Source organism: the organism of the source record quoted next, unplaced genomic scaffold (genome assembly GCF_019419815.1).
Source record: "Pyrus x bretschneideri cultivar Hongxiangsu unplaced genomic scaffold, Pyrus_bretschneideri_v1 Contig32, whole genome shotgun sequence".
NCBI lineage: Eukaryota > Viridiplantae > Streptophyta > Magnoliopsida > Rosales > Rosaceae > Pyrus > Pyrus x bretschneideri.
In genome coordinates this window covers 172,902-192,535 of record NW_025999635.1, presented here as the reverse complement: position 1 = coordinate 192,535, position 19,634 = coordinate 172,902, and the positions used below count along the sequence as shown (strand labels likewise).

Sequence of the window (19,634 nt, the reverse complement as noted above, 5' to 3'; positions counted from 1 at the left end):
AGACTAGTAAACGAAGAATCTAGAAAACGCGTGTCGTGGGTCCCCGCAAAACTAATTTTTCATGGCCGCGGATTGGTTAACTATTCCACGTTCGTTATTAGGCCAGCGGGAACCTGTTCTTTGGCACGCGTAGTTGACTGAGCCGTGGTGGCTTCGTCATAACTGGCTAAGCTTAGCTAGCCGCGTTCTTATTTGGCTCATGTCAAAAATTGACTATGGTTTTTTAATTAAAATGGTCCTTAAATTTAGCATAATTATAACTCTTTATTTTGGTCATTGATATTTAAAATCAAAAGTTATCTCTGAAATTGTCCATCATTAATCACTATGATCTTTTTTGTGAAATTTTTTCATTAAATTGAAGAAATCATCAATTCAAATTGAAAGGTTGATTTGACTAGAAATACATTCAATTTAACGAAGATTTCTCACATAAGTAAAGTATGCAAACCCTCATTCCTCATAAGTTTGGTTTTCCCACCTCATTTTCCAACATTTATTACATTTTTTTCAAGCCAGATTCACCAAGCATGGGAAAGGAAATAATTTCTCATTCCCATGCTTTATTTCTTGCATACCAAACACAATCTAAGGGTATATTCGCGTGAGAAACTTTTAAATTTCAAAGGATTTAGACATAGTAATGAAGAAAAACGTATCACATAAAATTAGACGAGAAGAATTAGAACAATACACCAGAGGAGCATTACAAAAGTTATGTGCCAAGGATTTGCAAATGATTACTTGGTTGAAATCATTTACAAATGCCCCTTTCATACATTTGTAATGCTCATGTGGTATATTTTTCTAATTCCTCTCATCTAACTTTATGTGATCTATTTTTTCTTTGTTTTGCTTAAATACCTTAGAATTTGAATGTCTCTCGCCCAAACATAGGTATAACTACTAAGCTAACTGTCTAGAAGTCTCATGATTTGAATGTCTCTCGCTCAAACATAATTTTTAAAGTAAATTCTTAATTTATTTCATTATCATCCCAAACATAGTGAATTTTTTTTAGCACATCGATGTTTTTACACTAGGAGGAGAGGGAGTTCGGCTAAGCCACACATAATAGGGCAATCTAATTTGGTATCGAATCCACCCAAATTCGTCATTCATGAGATTCAAACCTAAGACCTCTTACTTTCAAGTGAGGAGAAATATCATCCGTAGTACTGACTGGCCCCAAATATAGTGATTATTTATTTATTTATTTGTACTTGATATCTGCTTTGAATAGTTGTTTTGCAACACAATTGCAAAGGGTAGTTCCGTCAAAAGGCAACAAAAATTTGGTCATAAGTGATCTAATCTGAGCTCAGCAGTTAACACCATACAAGGATTAAGTAATTAGTTCCGAACTTTACTATGAAGCCATAATTCAATGACATCACTTTTTCTTTAACCAAAATTTCTACCTAGTTGGAAATGATGTCTCAAAGTTTAAGGCATACAAATATGATGACGATATATGTTTAATATTAAATTGGGGCCCATTAAACCTTGTTATCAATATAGTAACGACCATTTGCGACAAAAACTATATTCTGTATTGGATGATTTTTTTTTTCTTTTTATAAAGTCGATATTAACTTAAATTGCTCTAAACACGATGAGCAAGAGATTCAAACTCAACTATAAAAAGTACTACTCAAAAATTGAAATTGTGAAATGTCATAGAATTTATGAAAAATTATACTTTTGATAATTTCCTTAACATTTCACCTCACTTTTATTGTAAATAAGATTGTTGTATTAAATAAATCTCGTAATTCTGCATACAAGAAATGCTAAGACGACTCTCAAAAGTGAGAGTTTCTATTAAATCTCTATCACCTTATATTTTTTGTACCATATTTTATAAGGAAAATTACGAAAAGTCTAAAAAAAATTTACTTTTAATGAAAATAACAAATAAATGTGTAATGAATAGTACTAGAAAAAAGTAAAAATATGATTTTTTTTGTTAAAAATAAACAATACCAGAAGTATTTCGTTAAAATTATCTATTTTATAATTTTAACGTGATAATAATGTTAAACTGTGAAGAATTATCCGAACAAATAACACTATAAATCGCAGACTTGGAGAAAATTGTAAAACTATTTTCATTTATTTATTTATTTGTGAGTTTTAAAACTTCCACGACTCTAGCCATCGTCGAATAGTCGACAGACAGACCAAACTCCAACTCTTCACGTTACCAAAAATCTACACCAACCTTCTTCTTCCACCACCACCACCACCACCACCAGACCTGCCGTTTACTTTTACATTCCAATTTTGCCACCACCACCAGACCTGCCGTTTACTTTTACATTCCAACTTTGCCCCTTTCTTCCTTGACACCGCCATCCCAATCCCAATCCTTCAGTTTCCTCTTCTGGGTCGTCTCCATCTCCTACCAAACCTCCAATTCCAACTCCTCCCGCTCCAATTCGGCTCCCAATCTCACATGGTTCCGTGCAATTCAGTACTGAGTCAACTTGCCGAGTCGGTGAAGGCGATTTCCGAGTTGCCCGAGTGCCGAAACGCGTTCAGGAAGATGTACGGGAACTTCGTGCGGAGAGTCAAGCTTTTGAGTCCTCTGTTCGAGGAGTTGAGGGACAGCGATAAAGCGCTGGGGGAAGAAGAAGTTGTAGCTTTGGAGTCGCTGGGGGAGGCTTTGAATTCGGCTGAGGAGCTCATCAAGTCGGTCAACCAAGGGAGCAAACTTTATCAGGTACTCGCTTTGTTTGGTTTGTGTTTTTCTATTTTCTGTTTGGTTGCTGAGAAAACGAAGGAAAGTGGAAAGAGAAAAGTAAAGTTTTGGGTTTTGGTAGCATTTCATATAGCTTTCGAAGTTCCCAGTTTGCAGGATTACAGTTCTTAGCCGAGAAGGAGAGTAATTAGGAAAACATGGTAGTTTCGAGTGCAGTTTTAGTTCGATAAGGGTTCTGAAACTCAAGTTCTGTCCTTTCTGTTTTCTGATGGAAGGAGCATAATTTGTTTGGTTTGTGTTTTTCTATTTTCTGTTTGGTTGCTGAGAAAACGAAGGAAAGTGGAGAGAGAAAAGTAAAGTTTTGGGTTTTGGTAGCATTTCCCATAGCATTCGAAGTTCCCAGTTTGCAGGATTTACAGTTCTTAGCCGAGGAGGAGAGTAATTAGGAACACATGGTAGTTTCGAGTGCAGTTTTAATTCGAAAAGGATTCTGAAACTCAAGTTCTGTCCTTTCTGTTTTCTGATGGAAGGAGCATAATGCTGCAATGAAATATGTTTTATTTCTTAATTAATTAGCAACAAATTATGCATGTTGCTAATCTAATAAGTAGACAACTCTACTCAATCATGTAAAATACACAAAACAACCAAGAACTTAATGGTACACAGTTTCTCAATCGTACACGTTGCCTAGTTCATAGCCCTTAACCGACTAAAAAGTATGTTAGCTAGTGGGAAATGAACCGAATCTTGTTGACATTTCCATAACCAAATGTCATTAAGACTTCAAAATGTTCGTGCTAGCCTCAAGTTAAGAACCTCTGTCGAATAGTCTTTCGAGCTCCATGTTTGTTGACTTGAAAACTTCTCATCTATGTAATTCGCAAGTGAACGTTCCACGAAATAATTCATTGCCAGCTTAATTAAGTTGTTGTGATAGCTTTTCTTGTTAAGGACCTCGTAGTTTGGCTTTTAGAGTGTTGCGCTTTCATACGAAGGAGGTTTTCTAACAATAAATTGCATGTACTCTCGCTCTATTGTGATATCCTACTTTTTAACTAAATAAAATGATCAAATGTAGTACAATTGTTTACATTTTCATCGTGAGTTTGTGCCTTCATTTAGAAAGTAAGATTGGCATCCTCCAAGATGGATGTATATGTGAATAACATCCATATTTGAAGCGTGGTGCAGGTAGCACTAGATACGAGCATGTATCTTTATGTAACACATTTGCTGTAAGACTGTGCATTGGCCTTCTTGCCCTGCAAACAGATTTAGTTGATTTAATGGTAGACTGTTTTCTTTATGTAACAGGCTTTGCAAAGGGACGAGATTGTTGATAAGTTTCACCAAATGACAGTTAAAATTGAAGCAGCATTGAGTAAAATTCCTTATGAGAAATTTGACATGTCAGAGGAAGTTTCCGAACAGGTACGTTTACAACCTGCATTCCATAGAAGAAATTATTAGCAGAAAATGACTCATAGTTCATCTTTTCTCTCTTTGCGTTTTTTTAATGCTGTTAATTTCAAAGTATTTAACAAGCACTATACCTTGTAATTTCCTTCAGATTGAACTAGTACATGCTCAATTCAAAAGAGCAAAAGAAAAAAAGGACTGCCTTGACTCGCAACTGGAGATGGATTTAGCCATAGCAGTAAGAGACAAAGATCTTGACCCTGCAGTAATAAAAAGACTTTCAGAGAGGCTGTACCTCAGAACCATCAACGATCTAAAGAAAGAGTCACTTGCTTTCCATGAATTGGTTATCGCAAGTGACGGAGATATAGGGGACCACTTTGAAAACATGCAATCTCTGCTTAAGAAGCTAAAGGACTTGGTGCTTAAAGAAAACCCAGAAGTCGAGAACTCTGAACGTGACAAGAGCACGATCAAACACAGATCTCCTGTCATCCCAGATGATTTTCGGTGTCCAATATCATTAGAATTGATGAAGGATCCTGTGATTGTCTCTACTGGACAGGTACATCCTTGAACTTCTTTAACAACATGCAGTTTTGTCAGTTCTCTATTGTACTTCATTGTGGTTGATGATTTCACTTATTTTTGCAGACATACGAAAGATCCTGTATTCAGAAGTGGTTGGATGCAGGACACAAAACCTGTCCCAAAACGCAGCAGACATTGTTGCACACGGCCATAACACCAAACTATGTTTTGAAGAGTCTAATTGCTTTGTGGTGTGAAAGCAATGGCGTTGAGCTACCCAAAAAGCAAGGGAATGGTAAGAACAGAAAAGCTGGAAGCTGTATTTCAGACTGTGATCGCACTTCTATTGCTTCCTTGTTAGAAAGGCTAGCAAAGGGAAACTCAGAAGAACAAAGAGCAGCTGCTGGTGAGCTCCGCTTGCTAGCAAAGAGGAACGCAGATAATAGAGTGTGTATTGCTGAGGCAGGAGCCATTCCTCTCCTTGTTGAGCTCTTATCATCCGCTGATCCTCGGACCCAAGAGCATGCTGTTACAGCACTTCTCAACCTCTCGATAAACGACAGCAACAAGGTAGGAATTGTAAATGCAGGAGCTATACCCGATATAGTAGATGTTTTGAAAAATGGCAGCATGGAGGCTAGAGAAAACGCAGCTGCAACCCTTTTCAGTTTGTCTGTTGTAGACGAAAACAAGGTGGCAATTGGAGCTGCTGGGGCTCTCCCAGCCCTTATAAAATTGCTGTGCGAGGGGACTCCAAGGGGGAAAAAGGATGCTGCTACCGCTATTTTTAATCTTTCAATCTATCAGGGAAATAAGGCCAGGGCTGTAAGGGCAGGCATTGTCCCCCCACTGATGAGTTTGCTCAAGGATGCGGGAAGTGGGATGGTGGATGAAGCACTAGCGATCCTGGCCATTCTGGCTAGCCACCAAGAAGGGAAGGCAGCAATTGCCCAAGCTGAGCCAATCCCGGTCTTGGTGGAAGTTATAAGAACCGGCTTCCCACGCAACCGGGAGAATGCTTCTGCTGTATTATGGTCGTTATGCACAGGCGATTTGCAGCAGTTGAAACTAGCAAGGGAACTCGGCGCAGAAGAGGTAATGAAGGAACTGTCGGAAAGTGGCACTGATAGGGCCAAGAGAAAAGCTTTAGGCGTTTTGGAGCTCTTTCAACAAGTCGACGATGATTTTGTTCCCCAACAATCCTAGTACGTATTATTAGGATGGAGAAAGTGTAGTTTTACGCGTACTATACGACGTATGCATTATATTGCGGTGGTGACATGTTGGTGTTTCTTGTAGAAGGGGATAAGTAGAGTACTATAAAAGAAGGCAGGAATGCAATTCAATGTGGCCAGCTTTTCCACAATAGTAAAACAAATTTGTCAACTTAACTGGAACTCCAAATTGAGTATTTTATTTGTGAAAAAATATGGAAGCGTCGCAATCTCTCCGATTTCATTTGTTAGAACAAATATGTGCTTTTCTTCCAGGTCAAACACGGTAGGTTTGTAAACTATGAAAATGGCATTTTACCGCATTAACGTAAAACAATCATGTTTATGCACCTTATGCAAGTTCAATCCCCACAAATCTCCCTTCCCCTAACAACTAACAATTTAACCACTAACGCTATCGTTTGTCAAAAAACATTATTTTAAAAAAAAATCCAATTTTTTCTTTGAGTGAATAATTAAATGTATTAGAAAAACAGCAGTAACAAAAAAGTAGAATATAACTCGTCTAGAAGTGCTTTTAAGCTTCTCCATTTTCGCCACAATAAACTTAATACAAAAAAACTTAAAATGTATATTCAAACAGAACAAAATACGCGAAAAAAATACTCAAATTGCTGCCACTAAATCGTCACGAGAAAATATATGGAACAATAAGAACAAGTTTGATCTCAGCAAGCACCAAACACAGCATTAGCCTAGCCCACACGGGATTGATCTACTTATACGAGGCAGAAAGGAGAAGAAAATGAAACCCAGCAAAACTTTACTTGTCAATCTAACTTCCCATGAATGTTTCGGTCAAGGTGCGGCCGTTGGCCATTTTCGTGGTCCCAATGATCAAATCATATGCCATCCCTTCCTGCAAGATCCAAATTACCATAGATATTAGGAATTAGGACAAGACGCAGACAACAGATGAGAGGAGTAAATGTGCTTCAACCCATCCATCTACCAAATTGTATAACATAATGAAATGTCGTAGATTTCATACGTGCAAAACAATTAACATACCTGAGCACTGAGAAATCGAAGAGCAGAGATCTCCGCAAACGTTACACCACCAATGAAGACAACAAGTACTAGAGAACGCCTTCCATCAGATACCCTGGGATATGTTCAGAAATGTTGCATTGAAGTATAAATGCAGCATTAGCAAACAACAAATCAAAGTATACAGTACTCAGAGCAGACTCTTATAAAATAAGACCAGTTGGGACATACTTGTCTACACTGGCCGAATGCCCCTGCAAAGTGTCTACCGACGGGCTGCTTGAGAATCTGCCCTGTAAAATTGTTACAACAGAAAAAAGCAGCTTAACATGTAATCCAATATACACACACAAAAGATAAAATAAGAACGAATAACTCAAGAAATGTACTTACTCTCTTTATTTCTGAATGTGGTCCGGGTAAAAGCCTCAGAATCTCTTCAATAGGACGCCTGAAAGTAAAAAAGTTGCATGTTTTAGAGCAAATTAAACACGCATCGAGATCATGAAAATTTACAACCAAAGATCGTGTATCTTTATCATTTCCAGTGGTTTTCTAAGAGCTCGACTATAACAAAGGGCAAATGACTTGCAGAATATATACTCCTGGTGAAGTAGAATTGATGGGATCTACTGAAAAAAGATAAGAAACAAACAAACAAACACAGAAAGAAAACGAACATGCAACAAAAATTTTAGTTAAGGAATTAGGCTCACCATCCAGATCGAACAGCTTGCTGGATGAGGCGAATGCTAAGAGGTGCATATCCAGAAAACACATAGGAGATGTCATTGGGGCTGTGATATAAGAAAATTGCATCCCCAAGTTAGTACCACAGAAAAGGGAACACTGCCAAAAGAAAATCAAAAGTTGAGAAGAATAATACTTTGCAGTGTCAGTGTCCTCAACTACAAGTTGCAAGGCACGTTTAATTGTCAGCCAGTTGCTTTTCGTCTCCTGCAAAGTTCAGACGTGTACAATGAATCCACATTTATTCTTTTATGCACACAGGTCCATTCACCAGTTACTAAATTATTCAATGAAACTAGCGCGTTATTTTGTGAGGGTAAAATAAAAATGAACCTGTTTTTTAAGCAATCCAGCTTTCTCTAAATTATTCAGTGTAACCATGTGCTCGAATCCATAACTATGGAGTAGTTCTCTCCTAAACCAAGAATACAAAAACCATTTAATATAAGATATAAAATAAAAAGGATTAAATTTAAACATAGTGTGTGATGAAGAGCACTTGCCTTAAATAGTCGAAATGTTTTTTGGGCAACCCAGAATTTGTAATAGAAAATAATATGAGAAGACGTAGGACATTCACAAGAGGCTCCTGCTTATGGATCATTTCTTCAATATGCTCAAAGCATCTGCATTCATAAACTCCTTCAGTCTTAATTACATGGCTAAAGAAAATGAGAAGCATAAAAAGCCCAAACATGTAAGTTCTCAACAGCAGCCTAAATTCAGCTTACATGTCATAACTTTGACTCTCAATAATTGTGTGTTCCATGTCAAGTTGTCCAAGAAATGATGTCTTTGACGTGAACGTTGACAGATGCTGAGCAAGATTTATGTGCCTCTGAAGCAATAATTGTAGCAAATCAGAATATAAAACTCCCTGGATGAATTCTTATAATGAATGAATGATTTAAAGAATTACTTACAGTCATTTCTGGCAACGAGTTCAGTTTTTTGACAAAGTCCTTCAATTCAGAAACTGTCTGGTTCTATATGCAATATTATATAGCACTTCATTAGAAAAAAATAAAATAAAATTCTGGTAATACCATTAGGTTCATGAATAGAAAATTGAGTCGAAATCATCTCATGATTGCAGAAGGGCAAGTATTTAGGTCTTATAACATTCACTTACATTGCTAGTCACATCGGTGTAGTCCTGCTTCATTGATTGTGCTTTTTGACGTAGTATCTGCAATCATACTGCAGGTAGCAATGAGAAATGGAACTGCTGGGAAGAATTTCTTTTCATTTTTATAAGAACTTAGAAGAAATAGCTTTAGAAAAAGAAACAAACAGAACAATTTAAAGTGGTGAATATAGATCAACCTGGCCAACAACTTCAAAGTTGAGATCCCGTAACTCTTTAAACAGCTTGTCACTGTGATTATTACGATACACAGAAAATAAGTATGAAAAGACAGAGGACCAAAGAAGCACATAGGAAGAAAAATGATTAAAGAAAAACAATTAAGAAAAGAAAAGACTACGATGGTATAGGCATTTGAGAGCAACGAGTGTTATGGATGGGCAAAAAGACTTCAAATGAGTATATGTGTGACATGATGCCCTTGAATTACATAAAAATTCTTTCAAGCAAACAATGAAACACCTTGAATTAAGTGGAACTTTCATCTTCTTTCCCTCTTGTTGGGCAGCCCCCATGACAGATGCATCTAGCTCAACAGCACCATTGTTGATATGCAGAAACTGCACTGAAACTATTAGGGATAGCTTACAACTAATTCAAATTACAAACAAACAAGAATTCTTCTTTACTTTCAATTCAGAAAATTTAAGGTTTCTCATTAACGTTTTAGGTTTAATACAAAAAAAGACTTAGGTTCAGTTGACTTACAAATCTATGTCTTAGGCAATTAATTCATAAGAGTAGATATATTCTATAATATAATGATTTAATGAAAAACAAATGAAAAAGTTATTGGAAAAACTTGCATACATTCTTAGCATGCCAATTGAATTGGTATGCTATAATCCAGATTATAAAACCTCACGAGCAACTCAAAATTTTAACATGCTTGCTATTCCTAGTTACCTACCATACCCATGCAGCTTTTTATCATAACCATGACATGTGATTGATTTTTCTACTGAATATATACTTCCTCCAGTTTTTACAATGACTTACTTCATCAAGAAGCCCTTCATATGTTAGTTGAGAACACATGGGAGTTACCATGTCCACCTACATCCAAGGAATAGTCGATGTAAGCAAAAACCACAATTCACAGTACACTTGCATTAAAATATGCAGTAGCAGAATGTGAGTTTGTAACTTTCTGATTAATGGATTGGTATGCCATAATTATAAAGAAGAGTTCATAATTTCACTATTGCAATTTCCTATTCCTTTTCCAAATAAAAACTTTAAATCGTGAACAAATTGATTAATATGGCATACTTCATGAAATTAACCTAAAGTTATTTATTGCATGTCTTGCAAATAAATGTACCAACAAGAAATGGCCAGAACACGCCATGTTGTGTGGCAAACTAAGTAACTTTAACAGGATGAGAGAGAGAGAGAGAGAGAGAGAGAGAGAGAGAGAGTACCTCCCTATCTAACAGGATGAGAGTATTTATCTCTGGCACAACCATCTGAAGTCACAAGCAAGATATATTGGTGGAGGGAATATGAAACGTACATTTTAGTATGCAGTTTATATTCTTTTTAAACTAATTCATAAGAGAAGGAGCTTAAAGTCATGTATAAATTACATCAGGTGAGTTAACCGGTTCTTCAGCTTGCATACGGTTTAGAATGTCAGCAACACGCACTGAACCCCTGCCTTTCGCCCTCAAATTTGGTATCACCCCAAAAGAAAACTACAAAACAATAAACAAGGCACAATTTTCACCCACAGGCAAAGAACAATAACTAGAGTAACAAGAAGCATATTTCTGGCTACATTCATAATTGTTGCTCTAACCTTATACCTGTCATATAAATATATATATATACACACACATATGGTGAAAGGATTCGTGCTTACGTGATTCAAATAAATCACAGAAATATCTTCAAAAGCGAAAGCTTAAAGTTAAAGTAAACGGAGCAAATTGTGCACGTATTTTTGACAACCTCAAGCTTGTGAATCGCTTTTGCAATATGCCAAAGTGAGCTTGTATCACCATCGACTAGGTATTCCTACCATGCATAAACAAAAAGAGAAAGTAAATAAATATAAATCAGTGGTTTATAACGAGTTTTGAACATATGAAGCTCAAATCAAAATAATTAAAATAAATTCACAAATATAAAATGAGGAATTTCTCCAGTACCTTGTAAGAAAGATCAAGTTCGAATGACAAAACATCCTCGTCCAAAGGAACAATGTATAGCGGGTATTCCCCTATAGTCAACAAGTGATGGACCTTTTCCTCCTCAAGGATCTGCAAAACCAAAATGGTATCTATCATCATTCAATATCCAAAAACACGCACATTGCATCTATCAAAAACCATAACTTATTGCGAGTAAGTACATCTGTAATAGCCAAAGCGTTCTCACCTTCTCACAAGCAACCGTACGTCGAGGGACAAAATAAACATAGTATTCTCTCTGCAGTCCTTTTGACGTGTCATTATGAATATGCGAACTAATCAACGTCATCAAAGTGAGCTCTGAACGGACAAGGTAAACCAGCTTGGAACAGTCAGTTTGAATGGGATCAGCCGAAAGATGTCGCAATTCAATCCCATGTTCCTGTTTGCATGCACCAGTAAAAAAAAACAACGATTACAATCTAAATTCCACCAGAAAAAGCTTCCTGCATTATTCACAGCTCATTTCAGTTGAACATAACAACTGCTTTTCCGAAATTAAGAACCGAAAATCAATTTCGAATGTGAGTTCCCCTTCAAATTCCAGCTTAACAAGCATAAAAATCGCATCACAAACACAAACCATACAAAATTCACCAGAAAATTTGAATTTCTATGGAAACGGTGTGATATATTTACTTTGAGGATCGAAGTCTGGATGATCGATGAGAGAGAGCCGCTGAGCTTCTGATCGATGACCAAACACTTCTTTCCTCGAATCTGCAAATTCAAGAACAATCATAAATATCAAAATTCAAGACATTTTTTAATTTGAATTTCAACGGAAACTAAATTGAATCAACGAATTGGAGCTCACATTCTTGAGGATGTTCACAAGCTCCCTCTGAGACTGTTCCCTGTTGTACCATAATATCCAAACAAAAATTAAATAATATATATACATATATAGATATATAGGAAGAAAATACAAAATTAATTAGAAATTACATGGAGATTGTAATCAGATAGTACCTGAGGGAAGTGAGATTGATCGGAGCATTGTCTAAGTTGGGAATCTGAGCCATGGCAGTCCAAAACCTCCAATTTTTCAGTTGCGGAGCAGGCTCGCCTGCTCGAAGACGAAGACGATGAAACTTGCTTGAAGCAACTTTATAATGGGCCTGGACTCGTTATTCTGGGCCTTGGGTAGGACTTAGATTGCTTTGGTACTATCGAAATTAGGCCCGTGCCCTAAAAATAATATAGGCTTTTTGGCTAAAAGAGCTTTTGAAATTGACATAACTCCTTATTTTGATTATGAGATTTAAAATTAATAAAATTTGTCTATGAGTTTTTCCACTATCAATCATTTTGATCCTCCGTAAAAAATCTTCATTACATAATGATAAAATGACTAAAATACTCTCAATTGTTTACAAATCATTTTGATCCCTTTTTTATTAAATGGGGTATTTTTATTATTTTGATCCTTATTTAACGAAGATATTTTATGTTTGATTGAGGAGCTGATGGGGTTCATTTGCATAGTTGGAGATTGGGACATTCTCGTCATTACAATATATCTATATTGTCAATTTTTATTTTTTGGAACAAATAATATTGTCTACACTAAAAAAAGAGTGGAATATTATTACAGAGATGGGTGGTCGATGAATATGAGATATTTGACTTTTCTTTTTTTTTTTGTTGTTTTTTTTTTTTTTGGGGGGGGTGGGGGTCGGGGTGGTGGGTGGGATGGCTTCAAAAATTTAACTGTAAGTCTCACTTTTTAAAATTTACAAATATACAGTAAATGTAGCATTTTTTATTTAGAAAGAATGTTTTTTTTTTTTTTTTTTAAGTTTAACAAAAAAAAGTTGAAGTCATCTAGTACTACGTTTTAGTGATATTCTTTTTTATTTATAATTGAGAGGTTTTAAGTTCAAATTTCATAGATGACGAGTTCGATTCTAAATTAAATTATTTATTATGTATCTTGACTGAACTCCCTTTCGCCTTTCTCCTTTCAACTCTTTAAGGGCGCGTTTACGTAACTGTAATGAAAATAGGAGGAATTGAATTGAGGAGGAGTTGGAACGAGGAGAAGTTAGAATTGGATTCTTGTTGAAACTATTTACTTAAATGTTCTGGAATCGGACTAGAATTTCATAAAGCTGTTTACTAATTCAAAAGAATCGGAATATAAACCAGTATGATTACTAAAATGCCCTTCTCCCAAATCAAATATGTATTAATGCTAGCCAAGATAGCGTAAACCACCATGATTTGCATATATTGTTTATAACCTGCTCTTTGTGCTTGATGTTACTTGAGCTATGCTTAGGCGTGCTCATTTTGTTCTTAGGATTGTGTATGTCATGAACAGTTGAAATTTCATATGGTGGAATGATACAATTTTATAAATGTGTTATACAACGTAACAACTATTCAGCTTGTGTTTTCGAGAGTGAACAGATGAAAATTTTCCATAGAAGGTGGAAAAGAACAGGAAAAGAAGTTCCTTCACATGGAAGGTGGAGAACTTCTTGTCTTTTAAGGAAATAATGGAGACTCGAAACATCTTTAGCAAATTCTTCCAAGCTGGTGGATGTGAACTTCGAATTGGTAAGCAGCAATCACACATGAAAGGCATGCAAAGAAGAGAGAAAGGAGTTGCGTGAAAAGGAAAATGCAGTCTAGGGTAAAAAGGATAATCTTGGAAATAATGAAAGTAAGTGAGGGCATAAAGGGAAAAAAATTAGCATTTTCAATTGCCCAAGCAATCTGGAATCCAAATACCTTCTCTATGTTGAGAATCCAAATCAGCCAAATATTGGAATTGGATTCCAAAATTTGTGTGAGGCCCACTAAATTTTGATTCCTCTAGATTTGATAAACACTGGAATGTGCCATAATTGGAATTCAATTCCGTTTCTTGATTCCGATTACCTTTACGTATACGCTGCCTTAATGTCAAGTATATCACTGTACTAAAAAAAAGAGTTGAAATTGAAAAGTCCTAAAAACTAGTGAAATTGTAATAAAACAAAAACAAACACATTAAAAAGCGGAGTGCTGTTAGATAATAAAAAAAAGGAAAATAAAAGGAGCGTGGTTGAAGGAACTGTCACTCCTTCAACGAACACGTACGACACCATATCGTAGCATCTCACTCTCAATCCAAATACCCCGCGAACGATTCCCAACGCAAAAACCATTTTCTTCAACCGAACGGATCCCGCCCTCCCTCCCTCCTCAATTTATGGCCACAGCTATACGCCTACGCCGGCTCGGAGCCGCCGCCGTCGTTGCCACCGCAGCCAGCGGCGCCTTTCTCCTCCAGCCTTCGTTCTCCGCCAGCGACCGTGGCGCCGGGCCCTCCTCTCTCGGCGCTGTCCGCCAGAAGATCAGCGACCCGAACGCTGTCGTCCCGTCCAGGGCGGCTCAGGAGGCCGCTCTGATTGGCGCGAGTGCTGCCAACCCGCTCGACATTCTCGTGATTGGCGGTGGCGCCACCGGCTGCGGCGTCGCCCTTGACGCAACCACCAGAGGCCTCCGCGTCGGCCTCGTCGAGCGCGAGGACTTCTCTTCTGGAACGTCGTCGCGGTCCACTAAGCTAATTCATGGAGGTAGGCGTATAGCGTATGTACAATCATACATGTATACGTACCCGTATCCGTACATATACAATTCATACTTCTCTGTATATATTGTGTTGCGTAATTAATTGCATTACATGGATCTCCCTGTCGTCTCAATTTGTCATTTCCGGTCCTTAAAGTTGCTGTTGCTGTTGACGTTTTGTTTTGTTTCGGTAGTCGTTTTTGCCTCCTGTTAGCATTTGTGTGGTTGAAGAGAAATTGAGCTGCACGAGTTGATCAATGTACAAAACCGTTATAATTTCGTTGACCTTGTAGATTGATGCATTATAACGTTGTCTATATTGATCTTAACTGTAAATCGAGACAGAATAGTCTGAGATTGTGTTGTTATCTTTCAGTTTAGACTGTATGATTCGGCTGATTCATATTGCTACGATAAATATTAATACCAGTTGAATTAGCTGTAAGATATGACATGACGTTCGGCTTTTTTCGTTTGGATTTAGTAATCATTGAGTTGTCTAAAAAGATTTTTAAGATTTTAGTTTCTAATAGGTAATTGCTTATAATTAAGTTTTTGACTTCCGTCTTGGCGGGTTATGTAAAATAACTATCTTGGTTGCTTATGCAAGATAATTATTATGTTAGGTGTTCGGTACTTGGAGAAAGCTGTTTTTAATCTTGACTACGGGCAGCTGAAGTTGGTATTTCATGCGCTTGAGGAGCGTAAACAGGTTATTGACAATGCACCGCACCTCTGCCATGCTTTGCCATGCATGACACCATGTTTTGACTGGTTTGAGGTAGTATACTACTGGATGGGCTTGAAAATGTATGATTTGGTTGCAGCACTACGGCTCTTACATGTGTCCAGATATTATTCTGCACAAGAATCTGTTGAGCTCTTCCCCACCCTTGCCAGGAAGGGTAACAATAAAAGCTTGAAGGGCACTGTGGTGTATTATGATGGGCAGATGAATGACGCGCGTCTTAATGTTGGATTGGCATGCACTGCTGCCTTAGCTGGTGCAGCGGTGCTTAACCATGCAGAAGTGGTTGATTTGTTGAAGGATGAGGCTAGCAATCGGACAATTGGTGCAAGAATCCGAGACAACTTATCAGGTAGAATGAGCTCACACTTCCACAACTGGCTTATATGCTACCGTAGTGTAATTAAGTGAATGATGATATAATGGTTTCTTTTTTGAACGTTGTGATTCTTACTGAATTTCTTAAGTTACCAGGGAAAGAGTTTGATACATATGCAAAAGTTGTCGTGAATGCTGCTGGGCCATTTTGTGACTCTTTAAGGAAGATGGCAGATCAAGATGCAAAACCAATGATATGCCCAAGCAGCGGTGTACACATCGTACTTCCTGACTATTACTCTCCTGAGGGTATGGGTTTGATTGTTCCTAAAACTAAGGATGGACGTGTTGTTTTCATGCTTCCATGGTTGGGACGAACAATTGCTGGCACCACAGATTCCAACACCCCTATTACTCTGCTTCCTGAACCACATGAGGATGAGATTCAATTCATATTGGATGCTATTTGTGATTACCTTAATGTCAAGGTTTGTGATTTTCTGTGCATGCGTGGCATCTTTTCCTGCATTGCTAATTCAAGCTTTATGACGCAGCACCATGTTTATCACACGTCAAATAGACATGAACAGTTACAAAATTAAGTATCTGTTCCTTCACCGATTGCTTTCTTTCTATTTAGTCAGTTAGTCAGAATATTGTGTGTAGATTTCAGTGTGATCTTGTGATCTGTTTTTGGATATTAATTATCAACACGAGCTGCTTGATCAGTTGATTGTCTATTATTTTCCTCAGTGTAACACATCTCCTTAAGGACTTCTCTGACTAGTTGAATTTTTTACTCGGGTTGATAATTGATATCCAAATGCGGAAAGTAGTGGAAGACATTTAGATCTGTAACTCAATCTAGATGTCTTTCTCTTTCTTTTTCTTGTTAGTTATCTTGTTGAGACTAAAGCAATGCTGGGAAAATATAGGTACGCCGCACAGATGTTCTCTCCGCGTGGAGTGGTATTCGCCCATTGGCAACGGATCCATCTGCGAAAAGCACTGAGAGCATCTCCAGAGATCATGTTGTATGTGAAGATTATCCTGGTTTGGTAACAATCACGGGTGGCAAGTGGACCACTTACCGTGGGTAAGGTTTATTTGGTTGAGCTGAGATGATTTAGTTTATACTTATAGGTAAGAGGTTTTCCGTTTGAAACTAAGCAACAGTATATTTTGCTAACTATAAATTTTTCAGCATGGCAGAAGATGCGGTTAATGCGGCAATAAAGTCTGGAAAGCTGACCCCAGAAAATGGATGTTTAACCTCCAAGGTGCAAATTGTCGGTGGAGACGGGTGGGATCCTGCATCTTTTACAGTTATCGCTCAACAATATGTGCGCATGAAGAACAGTCATGGTAAAGTTGTTCCTGGAGTGATGGACACTGCTGCAGCAAAGCATCTATCCCATGCATATGGTACTTTGGCTGAACGAGTTGCTGCTATTGCTCAGGTTGGTTTATCTTGCTCCAAAAGTCACTGTATACATGTAATCTGTCATAATTTATGGGTCTCATATACTGCTGATGTCCTTATATTACAATGCTACCGCCGATTCCTAAACATCCTTCATATGTATTATTGTTGAAGTTCGGTATACTCATGTCTTGGTCCATATTTTATCATTCTAGATATGTTTAATGTATAAACTCGTAACTGCTGTAAAATTTGGAATTATAATCCACCGGTGTCATTGTGCAATTTAGTACGTTGTGTTGTGTTCATTTTTTTTTGGGATTAGTCACGTGCTTTGAAGTTAACGCTTTACTTATAACTTCATATTTTCTAATTTTTAGAACGAAAATCTGGGGAAGAGGCTTGCCCATGGATACCCTTTTCTAGAGGCGGAGGTTGCCTACTGTGCTCGAAACGAGTACTGTGAATCTGCCATTGATTTCCTTGCTCGGAGATCTCGGCTTGCTTTCCTCGACACTGATGCGGCAAGCAGGGCATTGCCACGTGTGATTGAAATTTTAGCGACCGAACACAACTGGGATGATTCGAGGCAGAAGTACGAGTTAGAGAAGGCCAAGGAATTTTTGAAAACTTTCAAATCTTCAAAAAATGCTCAGTTCCATGACGGGAAACATGTTTAGTAAGTACTTTTCTCTTTCGTTCTACATCCACGATCAACAAATTCCTTTATCAAATTAGTCGGTAGTGTAAATAATCTTGATCGGGTGGTTGTCTCCGCTGGAGGTTTGTGCATTCATTTTTCACAGGTACATTGACTGGCGGCAAATTTTCCGGCCTTAATTCTGGTGCAAAGGAGTTTGCCTGCCACACACAGCATAGGTTTATAGTTACACATCTATGAAAACTACAGTCATCTGTCAAAATAATTTGTTACCAGATTCTCACCCCCTCTGTGCAGAGGTGCTGGTAAAAATTTCGATTGATTCTGATCGGTATATTTTCGGGTTTAATATGATGTTTGGAAAAGAAATCGCATTGCAATAGTCGGTCTTCGTTTGCAATTTTTCCTTGCAAGCACAAATAAAGTGATTTATTCTTGGTTCAAACATCGTTACATACAACGGTAATGAGTTTAATACAAATTTTGATCGATGTGTTTTTAACCTAAAAACTCGAGCTTTTCTTGCATATTTGCCTTGTACGACCCCGTCTTAAGGACCTTCCTTTTCTATTTACATTTAATATTCCTCATCCCGCATACCACCATTTCTGCCCTCGCTCAAGTTACCGGACTTGGAGGGGTTGCAGATGGCTTGGGTGGGGGCGGAAATGGCTTAGTGTCGGGAATTTGGAATTTCTAGTGTCACACCGCAAACTTTGACACTTTCTGAATTTTGAAATTTGAAGATTACCGACCGTCCGGTCCAACTTTTTCTTTCCTTGTTCACGAGATGTTTCACGTAAAACCTCAATCCATCCGTATTTACTTGACTCATGGGCCGGTGCTGATTTTCTGGGTCCAAAAGTTGATAAAACCAAACCCTCGACATGCTTGTGATTTTTGAACTTCTTCCCCATTTTGCCTCTACCGAAATAAATATCCCCATGAGAGTTTTATTGTTTTACTTTATTGTTGCGAAAAAGATATTTATTTAATGTGAAATAAACATCATAGGATCAATACAACGAATTAAGAACAAAAGCGTCAGTCATCTTAAAAGTAGCGTCGTTTGAAACACATGCTTTTCAACAAATGTTCCAAACCATCTCTTCCAAATGCATAGTCAATCTGTGGAGGGTTTCTGACCTTCTGTTGACTCTAAAAGTTACAAAACCTACATGGCGTGCAAACGTAACTAGGAACTAACTACGTGTTTTAGTGGCTTAAATGCTGATGCAATACACTGCTAATTTCTGATCAAGCTACTTCGGCCGAGGAATGAACAATCTCGACCTTGAGTTTTGAAGCCTGAAGATAAGGTTGTGTAAATCATTCTGAAGTTCTGGATCATGTGCACCAAGTTCGACAACCTCAACTATATTGGTGAAAATACAGGCCCGCTGAATCGGTATTAAACTATGTGGAAAAAGATATTCAAAAGAGATAAGTGTCTTTGTTATAAAAATGGTTCAGTTGTTTGTATGCCGAACTCTGAATGCAACCTGAGAGTAACCAATCATAAAACTCCTACCTCACTGAAAAGGTTAATGAAGTGACATCTTTCGACAAAAGAATCAAAGACTCCTCGTCGATTAAGACTTAAGATAAATAGACAGCCACATACTCAGAGTGAATCCCCGTCTATCCAGTTAGTCGAGACTTCCTACGGCAAAATATAACTCCGACCCCAACTATCTAGTCAGTCACCTTCACTAATTGCTTCTGGAAAACCCTGTTAATCCAGTTGAACCCAAACCTGACCTTATATCCAATCAGAATTTGTGTTGATGGTTAGTAAGTCAATTTTCACAAAAAGGTGCGAAAAATTCCGCGTAAAGCGTCTGTGTGTTGAATTGAATGTCTATTTTTTTTTTTTTTTTTTTTTTTATTGCACGACCTCCTGTATTTGTAGGACAACTATACTTTGGCTGATAAGTTCCAGAGCA

The 19,634-nt window shown here is 37.6% G+C and overlaps 3 protein-coding genes across 4 annotated transcripts; 2 read left to right on the top strand and 1 right to left on the bottom strand.

Annotated features, from left to right (window-relative positions):
* Positions 1-2,458: 2,458 nt before the first annotated feature.
* LOC103958389 (U-box domain-containing protein 14) lies at positions 2,459-6,048 on the top strand. The gene is made up of 4 exons (XM_009370640.3): positions 2,459-2,725; positions 4,022-4,138; positions 4,278-4,691; positions 4,781-6,048. The coding sequence occupies exons 1-4, from the start codon at positions 2,459-2,461 to the stop codon at positions 5,861-5,863; spliced, it is 1,881 nt and encodes a 626-aa protein (XP_009368915.1). The 3' UTR covers positions 5,864-6,048.
* A 323-nt stretch (positions 6,049-6,371) lies between these two features.
* On the bottom strand, positions 6,372-12,085 carry LOC103958390 (vacuolar protein-sorting-associated protein 33 homolog). The gene is made up of 22 exons (XM_009370641.3): positions 11,947-12,085; positions 11,792-11,831; positions 11,614-11,694; positions 11,162-11,356; positions 10,933-11,043; positions 10,733-10,798; positions 10,369-10,476; positions 10,204-10,248; positions 9,779-9,835; positions 9,242-9,339; positions 8,959-9,010; positions 8,765-8,821; positions 8,556-8,618; positions 8,364-8,470; positions 8,136-8,258; positions 7,966-8,047; positions 7,769-7,839; positions 7,599-7,679; positions 7,276-7,333; positions 7,114-7,175; positions 6,904-6,997; positions 6,372-6,751 (listed from the first exon to the last, which is right to left on the bottom strand). Exons 1-22 carry the CDS (start codon positions 11,997-11,999, stop codon positions 6,668-6,670), a joined length of 1,788 nt encoding a protein of 595 aa, XP_009368916.1. The 5' UTR covers positions 12,000-12,085; the 3' UTR covers positions 6,372-6,667.
* A 1,911-nt stretch (positions 12,086-13,996) lies between these two features.
* LOC125468174 (glycerol-3-phosphate dehydrogenase SDP6, mitochondrial) lies at positions 13,997-18,070 on the top strand. 2 transcript variants are annotated; one of them, XM_048590831.1, is made up of 7 exons: positions 13,997-14,543; positions 15,165-15,638; positions 15,761-16,092; positions 16,540-16,700; positions 16,809-17,064; positions 17,408-17,706; positions 17,834-18,070. In XM_048590831.1, coding segments are annotated over exons 1-7 (1,890 nt in total). In that variant the 5' UTR covers positions 13,997-14,176; the 3' UTR covers positions 17,835-18,070. The 2 variants fall into 2 exon arrangements, with proteins under 2 accessions (XP_048446788.1, XP_048446787.1); XM_048590830.1 differs by having other exon boundaries at positions 17,811-18,070.
* The last annotated feature ends 1,564 nt before the right edge of the window (positions 18,071-19,634 follow it).

Coding starts and splice junctions, on each gene's coding strand:
- LOC125468174 (XM_048590831.1), top strand. CDS start 14,177: ATGGCCACAGCTATACGCCTACGCCGGCTCGGAGCCGCCGCCGTCGTT. Junction 15,639..15,760: donor AATCCGAGACAACTTATCAG/GTAGAATGAGCT, acceptor TTAAGTTACCAG/GGAAAGAGTTTGATACATAT. Junction 16,093..16,539: donor GTGATTACCTTAATGTCAAG/GTTTGTGATTTT, acceptor GGGAAAATATAG/GTACGCCGCACAGATGTTCT.
- LOC103958389 (XM_009370640.3), top strand. CDS start 2,459: ATGGTTCCGTGCAATTCAGTACTGAGTCAACTTGCCGAGTCGGTGAAG. Junction 2,726..4,021: donor AAGGGAGCAAACTTTATCAG/GTACTCGCTTTG, acceptor TTTATGTAACAG/GCTTTGCAAAGGGACGAGAT. Junction 4,692..4,780: donor TGATTGTCTCTACTGGACAG/GTACATCCTTGA, acceptor TTATTTTTGCAG/ACATACGAAAGATCCTGTAT.
- LOC103958390 (XM_009370641.3), bottom strand. CDS start 11,999: ATGGCTCAGATTCCCAACTTAGACAATGCTCCGATCAATCTCACTTCC. Junction 9,836..10,203: donor TCATCCTGTTAGATAGGGAG/GTACTCTCTCTC, acceptor CCTTGGATGTAG/GTGGACATGGTAACTCCCAT. Junction 7,176..7,275: donor CACATTCAGAAATAAAGAGA/GTAAGTACATTT, acceptor ACAATTTTACAG/GGCAGATTCTCAAGCAGCCC.